Source organism: Humulus lupulus, chromosome 6 (genome assembly GCF_963169125.1).
Source record: "Humulus lupulus chromosome 6, drHumLupu1.1, whole genome shotgun sequence".
In the NCBI taxonomy this organism is placed as follows: domain Eukaryota; kingdom Viridiplantae; phylum Streptophyta; class Magnoliopsida; order Rosales; family Cannabaceae; genus Humulus; species Humulus lupulus.
Window position 1 is genome coordinate 25,083,760 of NC_084798.1, and position 10,307 is coordinate 25,094,066.

At 36.2% G+C, this 10,307-nt stretch overlaps 1 protein-coding gene across 1 annotated transcript; it reads left to right on the plus strand.

The window, feature by feature from the left end:
- Positions 1–4,960: 4,960 nt before the first annotated feature.
- LOC133781933 (probable CoA ligase CCL11) lies at positions 4,961–6,768 on the plus strand. Its single transcript, XM_062221041.1, has one exon. It carries the CDS (start codon positions 5,028–5,030, stop codon positions 6,690–6,692), a length of 1,665 nt encoding a protein of 554 aa, XP_062077025.1. The 5' UTR covers positions 4,961–5,027; the 3' UTR covers positions 6,693–6,768.
- The last annotated feature ends 3,539 nt before the right edge of the window (positions 6,769–10,307 follow it).

Genomic DNA, 10,307 nt, shown 5'->3' on the forward strand with positions numbered 1-10,307 from the left:
TATTTCAATTTGTTTGTAAATTTTCTAATTATTAATATTATTTTACAGACTTGTTCTAGAAGTAATAACATATCAGAACGACCAATTGCTCCTTCAACACAACGACCCCGAGAAAGAATACAACGTTTGAGAGATCCTCTAACACAAGACACCAGTCCTTTGGAACAGATATACAATATTATATCTCGTTGGAATGACGATGACTGTGTCAATCCAGGCATAAATGAGGATGTATTCGGTCAGGATATTTCAAGTCTTTACATATGCAAAGAGGACATACTTCAATTTATTCGAATGGAAAAGATTGGACAAGGAGTTATCGTTTGCTACATGAGGTATCTCACAATTTTTTTACTTAACCTTTCTTATTTGATTTATTTTAACAACAAATTTCCTAAATTATATTTTTGACTACTACTCTTTTTTTAATAGGTTGTTATACAATTTTTTGGTAGAACAAGAGCGCCAAAATAAGTTTTTATTTGTCAATCCTAATGTTGTAGCCACTAAAGGAAGTTCATTTGAAGAGCGTGTTCAAGGTCTGCTCAAGCGCTGTCGTCAATTAAGACCAAGTGAGCAACTTATGATTGTCCCCTGGAACCATCGGTAAATTCAAAAATTTGTTACTGCCAGATACTTAGTCCTTATAACATTTGCGTTGGAGACTTATACCAAGTATTATTTTTCTTGTGCAGTGATCATTGGATGTTGATTATATTGGCCCCATATGCATATTACGTTTGTTGTTGTGATCCGGTGAACTCAGAACTGGAAAACCGTGAAGAAATTGTGGCAGTAATAGTCAATGCTTTCAACCTTTTTCTAACCAGTCTACCAAAACCTCCCGAGATTCCAAATAATATAGAAATTGTGCAACCGAAAGTAAGTAACTACGACTTTAATTTTACTTGAATTTTACTGATATTTTTTGTATTAATTGCTTGATATTTTATTTAAATATTAGTGTCCGCACCAACCAGACAATGTGGCATGTGGATATTATGTGATGAGAATGTTCAAGGATTACATTGAACATTCACGACCTGGACGTTACTTGAAGAAAGAGGTATGTACATAAATTTATACAAAGTTAACAATTTATTTATTATTAAAGTATATATAATCAAATAATTGATTAACTAATATATTTTACTATGTATTTTTTGTAGCTAAACACTACGTCATATACACAAGCACAGATTAATGAAATGCGACAACACTGGGCGAACCATATGCTACCGATAATTCAAAGTCATCGTCCCACATATTAGGTTTTTGTCATTTACTTTTACTTTTTCTCTTTCTTACTATATGTTTAGCTAGCTAGTGTAATATTTGTTAATTTTGTATGTTTAACAACAAATATTACAATTTTGTATATTTAGCTAGCAAAAACATATTAGATATACACATTTCGGTTTTATTAATGAAAATTCGAAATTTAAATTTGTATATAATTTAAATTTTTTAATTAATATATTTAATTCTATTTCAAAAAAAAATTAATATATTTAATTCTATTAATTAATATACTGAAAATAATTATTTAATTTTTTTTTTTTAAAAATACAAAAACCTATGACGTCTCCCATGGGGAGACTCTGTAGACATCCAACGTCTCCCCCTGGGAGACGTCATAGGGTGTACGTGTACAACCTATGACGTCTCCCAGGGGGAGACGTTGGATGTCTACAAAGTCTCCCCATGAGAGACGTCATAGGTACCTACAACGTCTCCCATGGGGAGAATTTGTAGACATCCAACGTCTCCCAGGGGGAGACGTTGGATGTCTACAAAGTCTCCCCATGGGAGACGTCATAGGGCCACTTTAGATGGCCCCTACAACAACGTCTCCCCTAGGGGGAGACATCAAATGTCTACAATGTCTCCCGCATATAGCCATTAAATGCCTATTTTGTTGTAGTGACATCAGTGTGAAGCGATTCTAGTGGCTGAGTTGCACAAGTAGCAGAGATAGGAAAAGGCAGCTAGTGACTCTTTCCTTTTTGACAGACATCACAGAAATTAAGATTCTTTAATGAACCAGGAATTGACATTTGAGACAAAATTTGACCAAGCACTTTAGGTGAAGGATGTCCTAGCTTAACATGCCACAAATTCACATCAGTTTTAAGTGAAGAAGTAAATGCTTGAGATTGAGAATCAATACAGACATAAGGAAGACATTCTTTATTAATGGAATGTATATTATAAACATGATGGTCCAAAGTATTTGTACAAGAAACTGAAGGTAAACTAGAAGAAATACAAGATGATGATTGAGTGGAATCAATTCTGGAAAGTGTGGCTAGATGACATTGAAGAGCTGGTTGATTGGAGCTATTGGAATCATCCCCGAGCATATAAAGACCATTTTTACTTTCCCTTTGAGCAAAACATTTCATGTGTCCTTGTCCTTAACAAAACAACAATTTTTATGAAACTCAAGATAAACATTGTTATCATTAGTAAGCTTAGAAACACTGTCAAGATTTTTGGTTATTGAAGGAACATTGAGGACATAATTGAGATGTAAAGGGGAACTAGAAGTTGAAGGAAGAGCAGCTTTGCCTATATGAGAAATAAGCAGTTTCATACCATTAGCTACTGCAAGTGTCTCTGCACCATGATATTGGGTGGCAGAGTCGAGATTCTCCATTCTAAATGCCACGTGATTAGTTGCTCCAGTATCTGCATACCACATGGGGTCATCTCCAAAATTAGAGACTGATGTTGAGACATATGCTTGAGGTTCATTCATATCAGCAACTTTTTGTTCAGTGAGATAAATTCGTGGTTATGTGGAATGATTCTTGGGAGTGACAAACGCTTTGTCAAATCGATAATGACAAATTGTTGTAGTACGACCAATCTTGAGGCACACTGGTCGAATGTTCAAGGATGGAGGTCTTGGATATCTTCTTGGAGCGTTTCTTGAATTTTCATTCGAATTTATACGACTTGGATTGTAAGAAGACCTGGAATGGTTTGAGTACCCATTTCTTTTACCACCAAATGTTAGATTTGCAGCCATTTTTTTTTTAGATATCATGTATTAAGTGATGTCGCTCAAGTCGACATTCATGAGCCATGAGTAAAGCTTGAATTTCTTCAAGGCTTTTAGATTCTTTGCTGGAAGTAATGCCATAAATGACAGGATCACACTCAGGTCCTAGACCATTGAGTAATTGTAGCTCCATATCTTGATCACTTATCAAACATCCAGCTATAGCTAGATTGTCACAGATAGATTTAAGTTTGTCAGTATAATCAGAAATGGACATATTACCTTTCTGAATATTAGACAATTGACCCTTCAATTGCAAGAGACGAGCTTTGGATCGTCTAGAGAATTTCTGCTCGAGTGCGCGCTGAACATCATAGGAGGTGGTATAAGCAGCAACAGAGCCAAGAATACCTTCTGACATGGAGGATCGAAGCCAAGAAAGAAGGAGCTGGTCATGTTGTTTCCACTGAGTATATCTAGGATTGACCACACCAGTGACTAGTTTTGCCGGAGGAGAGACATTGCTGAACAAGAATTCTTTAAGATCATGGCCAATCACTGTGGGAATGACCTGTGATTTCCAAACAAGGAAATTGACACGGTGAAGTTTGAGTGTAAGAGAAGAAGTAAGAGAATTAGAGAACGGATTCCATGGGGGAACTGAGATCACTGGAGGAGCAGGAGCTACCAGAGTAACGATAGGCATCAAAGGCGTGGTAGTGTCACGGACTTGGGACGGATCAGATGATGAGGAATCCATGGACGTGAGTCAGTGGCTCGGATACCATATACGATTTTATGAAATTTCGGAGAGTTTTAGAAAAACTTCAATGAAATTGCAATGAAAAGCTTGACCATAATGAATGATCAAGAACTTTATTTATAGAGGTTAAGAATGGTACAGAAGCAATATATTACAATCAAGAGTATTAACTTATAACTAATTCTTACACTTAACTGATTGTACAAAACTAACATATAACCACGAACTAATACTAACTGAAAAATAGTATTAGTTGTTAGTCTTGTAGGGTTAGTGGGACTTTTCTCCGCAGTCTTATTGAAAAAACCGCAGAGAAATGTAGACTACTTTTCTCTACAGTTTTATAATAAAACCGCGGAGAAAAGTTTCCCCCTCCCCAATCTTCGAACTTTATACTGCATTTTTTTTTAAAACCGCATTAAAATGATATTTCATACTCATAGGAACTTTTTCTCTACACTTTTTATTTAAAGTTGAAAAAAAACACAGAGAAAACCTATATTTATAGTGGTGTTCCAATCTTATTTCTTTCATTTGTATAGGATACCTAGCAGTTGTGTTTTGGCTAATATTAAATTTATTGGCTACTCTTGCAAGATATATATATATATATATAAATCCACCCCAACAAAACAATGGTAGCTATTAAACAAAGAGATAAGAAAGAGAAAAGGGATAAAAATAAAGATAAAATAAAAATATTGTTTTATCTTCAAGTAAACCACTAATACATAAATATGTATGTAGAAAATGAGCATGAACGTAATTCAAGCTAAATATGATCAGTCCTTTTTTTTTTCTTTTGCATTTATTTATTTTGTATATATTATTTTAATAAGTATTTTTTTTTCTTTTGTATTTATTTTGTATAACTTAATTATTATGATTTTGACCCCATGAATGGTTACTGGAATAAGATACAGTGGCATAGACAATTTGTTTTATTCTTCTGCAATAAAATAGGAGCAAAGAAAATAAATAATATTTTCTTATGAAAAAAATAGGGAAAAGAAAAAAAATTGATTGATTAATCTTAATGGGAATAGAAAAAGTCATAAATTTAATATTAATTTAGCAGAGAGAATTAACAGCTCCTACACTAATATTAACCTTCTCAGGTAATTTAATTAACTCTTTAAGTAATAAATAAAGGGGATAGAAGAATGGGGAAGCAGATTTTTTTTCTTTAAAATGTGTCTATAAAACCCTAAACCATAAAGAAACTCGTTATCTTCACGAATCAACCCAAACTCACCCATGGAGAAGCTAAAGCCAAACCCGGCAAACTCATCCCCTCTAACTCCACTCAGCTACCTCGAAAGGGCGGCCGTTGTCTATGGCGACTGCCCTTCTGTTGTTTACAACGGCACCACTTATACGTGGTCAGAGACCAACACCCGTTGTCTCCGTGTGGCTTCCTCCATCGCAACATGGCTTGGAGTCAAGCGTGGTCAAGTCGTATCTGTCATCTCTCCCAACGTTCCGGCCATGTACGAGCTCCACTTCGCAGCTCCCATGGCCGGCACCGTTCTCAACACCATCAACACCCGCCTCGACGCTCGCATGGTCTCCGTCATGCTTCTTCATTCAGAATCCAAGCTCGTCTTCGTTGACCAGCTCTCTGTCAAGCTAATACTCGACGCCGTCTCCAGGTTCCCAGCAAACACTCCAATCCCTCGCCTCGTATTAATCCGTGATCAGGACGCGGTCTCGTCTTCCTCATCTTCATCTTCAAAGAACACGGATAGCTTTTATTGCGAGTATGAGGATCTAGTAGAGAGAGGAGATCCCGCATTTCAGTGGTTAAAGCCGGCAGACGAGTGGCAGCCGATGATACTAAACTACACCTCTGGAACGACTTCAGCTCCGAAGGGAGTTGTTCACTGTCACAGAGCTATTTTCATCGTCACACTTGACTCACTCGTCGACTGGAGTGTGCCCAAACAGCCAGTCTTCTTATGGACACTGCCTATGTTTCACGCTAACGGTTGGTGTTACCCGTGGGGGACAGCGGCGGTCGGCGCCACCAACATATGCCTTCGAAAATTCGACGGCCCGATCATCTTTGACCTCATCCAACGGCATGGTGTGACTCACATGTGTGGAGCACCGGTGGTGCTCAACATGTTATTAAACACTCCCAATGTTGAAACTCTCAGGAACCCCGTTCAAATCCTAACGGCCGGGTCTCCGCCGCCTGCGGCAGTGCTCCACCGAACCGAGTCGCTTGGTTTTAATGTCAGTCATGGGTACGGGTTGACGGAAGTGGCCGGAGTCGTGGTATCTTGCGCTTGGAAGAATAAATGGAATCGTTTTCCGGCAACGGAGCGTTCCCGGCTTAAGGCTCGGCAAGGGGTGAAGACTCCGGCGATGGCTGAAATTGATGTTATTGATCCAAGTTCAAGAGTGAGTGTAAAGAGAGATGGTTTAACAATGGGGGAAATAGTTCTCAGAGGCGGTTGCGTAATGCTCGGTTACCTCAAAGATTCAACGGCCACGGCGAAAGCTGTAAAAGACGATGGATGGTTTTACACGGGCGATGTGGGAGTTATGCACTCGGACGGGTATTTGGAGATCAAGGACAGGTCCAAGGACGTGATCATAAGCGGCGGAGAGAACGTGAGCAGCGTGGAGGTAGAGTCGATTCTGTACGGCCATCCGGCTGTGGACGAGGCGGCGGTGGTAGCTCGGCCCGACAAAATCTGGGGTGAGACGCCGTGTGCGTTTATAACGTTGAAGAAAGGTTCGAGGGTGAGACCGACGGAGAAGGAGATAGTTGGTTATTGTAGAGAGAAGCTGCCTCATTATATGGTTCCGAAAGTTGTGGTGTTCAGAGATGAACTTCCGAAGACTTCAACTGGGAAAATTCAGAAATCTATTTTGAAAGATATTGCCAAAACCATGGATTGGAGTAGGAACTAGCTGAATAATATTATATCTATCTATATCACTATATGAATATTTGGTTCTGTAATTGTTATGAGAATTGGTAAGAGGCGGTGCCAACACCACCGTGGCATAAACTATTTGTATAAGTTAATATTGAGTCTCAGTCTCAACCGATTGAATTTAATAACTATAATGAGATATGACTAACTAATGCTGTCCCCAATTCTCTGCCTCCTCCATGTCCTACCAATTATTTTAAGACACTATATTTATGTATAGTTGGGAAAAGAGAAAATTGTAAATAATTTAAATATATATTAAATAAATAAATGAGGTGTCTTTAAATAATTCGTGGGACATGAAAGAGACAGAGAATTGGGGACAGGTCACCTCATTTAGTATGAAGTATTAGGCATATTAACGCACCGAATAGCAACAATAATTTGTTATCGACAGAAATACGGATTAACCCAGCTAATCTTTCCTAATTATATGTCATATCAACTAATGAATACAAGGTAAAAGCAACGTATAATGCACGTTTGCTTAGTTTTAAAATTGTAAACATGGTTTATAATTTTAATAAAATCATATTCAATGTTTTAAAATATATATATAATAGAATAAATTATAATTTTATAGTATATATAAATATTTACATCAATAATCTATAAACATGACATATATATAATACAATAATATTTAAAAAGAAATTAATAATAGAAATAAAATAAGAATTGAAAAAGTCATAGTGTGGACAGTAGTATACATGCATCAATTATTTTTAGTTTATAATGTATCTCACAATATTCTTATTTTTAGTTTATAATATATCTCATAATGTTCTTTGCTGAATTTGATAAAGAAAAAGAGTTCCAATCACTTGATAAAAACAAATTATCACACAAATTTATAAGATAAAAAAATGATATGTATGTCTTTATTATTTTTAAATAAATTTAATTTAATTATTTAAATTATCATAAAATATCTTAAAATTTAAGTTTAATTAAATTTTATTTAAGTTATAAAATAAATGGTTTTATTATTTTTAAATAATTATTATTGTAAATATATCAAAAATATATTATTTTAATTTGTTTAATTATTTATTTAATTAATTTTATTTAAGTTTAAGTCAGGTTTACAATCTACCGTTAAATATAAGAATATTCTATTAAATATAAGAATATTACGTTAAAGTTAACGAAAAAAAATAAAAAGTCGTTAAAACCAAGAATTTTCGTTATTTATACACTTTTTATATAGAAAGTGATATAAACAGCTCCTAATACTTCTTTATCTACTTTTGCTTCAATTTTGTTTTTTTTTTCTTTTACATGACTCATGATTATTATTATTATTATTATTATTAATTTTTTTTTGATGAAAAAGGAATTTATTGAAACTCAACAAACCAGCTACAAACACAGGCTCAATCCGAGCACTCAAACAGAACTTACATCTGGACAAATTGCTCAACAAATGCTAAGTCATTTTTCTTAACTTTCAGTTTAGGAAGCCTAATCAGTCTAGTTTTCAAATAAAACTTGATCAATTGATCTACATTCCCTACTGTCATAGAGCAAGATTTAAAAATACACATATTACAGTTCCACCAAATCAAGTACACAGAAGCAGCCAGTGCAGCAGCAGCCAATTTTTGCTTCAGACCTTTAGGCTTTCCAACCATCCAAGAGATCCACTCCTCATACCTACTCGGCCAAATATCCACTCCCAGCCAAGCAGCCACATTAGCTCTAACCTGTTGAGAAAATTGACAAGCAAAAAACATGTGGGAATGTGATTCCTGCTGCATTTCACAAATCGGACACAGTAAGGAAGCTAAACTCAGCTGACAGTGAGTTAGCTTGTCTCGGGTGAGAAGGTGTCCCAGAGTAGCTTGCCACAATATAAATCTATGCTTAGGCACAACTATAGTACACCAGACCACATTAGCAAAATGCACTATATCCTTATTAAGCATCTGAGTATAGAGTTTTCTCATATTGACCTTACTATTCTTAGCTGCCTCCTCCAGATTTTTAAAAGAAAACACAGATCTTAGATTAGTAAGTTTTTTCCAGTACCAGCTCACATCCTGTTTGATCTTATATTCCCAGAAATTCTGCCCTTTAAGATAGATGGAATCGACCCATTTCACCCAAAGGATGTCTTGTTTAGAGGATATATCCCAAACAAATTTAGCTAGTAACACTTTGTTCCATTTGGTCCCTTCCTTAAATCAATCTACCACATAGCATTTTTGAAATACATTTATAGAGAGTATTACAACACGCTATGGGTCTATAATCCACTGCCTTAGTGGGGGTATCTATCTTCAAAATCAGAGAAATTGTTGCACTATTAATCTCCTCAGGCAGCAGACCATGATCAAAAAAATCCAAGATGGCCTCAGAAATTTCTTCTCCCACGTCCTTCCACATAGCTTTGAAAAAACCCGAACCATAACCATCAGGACCCGGACTTTTGATTGGACTAATACTGAACAAAGCATCTTCCACTTCCTTCTTGGTAAAAGGTTTTATCAAACATGGTTGTTGATCCAAAGACAAGATGTTACCATGACTAAAACACAACCTCTGAATTGGAACCGAAGTTGTGCTCTTACTACCCATAATGCTACGAAAGTGATTCACAAAGTGACCACTACATCCTCAAACCTCTCATTTAACTGACCTGCCTCATTAATAAAAGAAGTGATACAGTTAGAAGCCCTCCTCTGTTTTAAACAAGCATGAAAGTAGGCTGTATTATCATCACCATATCGAAGCCAATTAAGTTTACTTTTCTGTCGATAATAGTTATCATAGAACCTAGATTGACTAGAGAAATTCTCACAAGCTAAACTTTCCTCTCTTTGAAGAACTGCTGAATGAGGATCCTGTTGAAGTTGATTTTGAGCAGCTTGGTAGGTCTCCTTAGCTACTGTATATTTATCCACAACATCACCTATAGTCCTGTTAAACTTGCGAAGGATATGCTTGAGTCTTATCAATTTCCTCATTATTCTCTCTAAGCCATGAACCTTAACTGGTTTGCTTCAGCTATGCATCACTATCTCTCTAAATTCTTCATGGTCAGTCCACATATTAAAAAATCTAAACAGTTTGATACCAAAGTTCAGGTCTGCTCCAGATGTAATGATGCAAAAACAATGGTCAAAAAGCATTTCCCAATTTACATAGGCTTCAACTTGAGGGAATAAGTCCAACCAGGCTTCATTTTTAAAAATTCGGTCCAATTTAGAATAGATTCTTGCCTCATTAGCTTGCTTGTGTTGTCCAAGTGTAGTGTGAACCACTAGTGCGCATCTCATCAACTAATCCTAGAGATCTCCATCTTTGAGCATCCACCAGTTCCAGAGCAGTAACATCACGGCCACCAATCCGATCATTAACCTCAAACACCGCATTAAAGTCTCCAGCCACAAGCCAAGGAGTAGCTGGAAAATACAGACCAGCAAGATCAATCCAAAGCTGCAATCTCTCCTCAATCGAATTCCTTCCATACACAAAAGTTACACCAAACTTTTTATTAGAGCTCACTTCTTGAATATGGACATGAATTAATTGATCACTCTCTTTCAAAACCTCAACATATACACTGTGACTCTGCCAAATCAGA

Bases quoted from the DNA above. Each gene is read 5' to 3' on its own strand.
- LOC133781933 (XM_062221041.1), top strand. From the start codon at position 5,028: ATGGAGAAGCTAAAGCCAAACCCGGCAAACTCATCCCCTCTAACTCCA.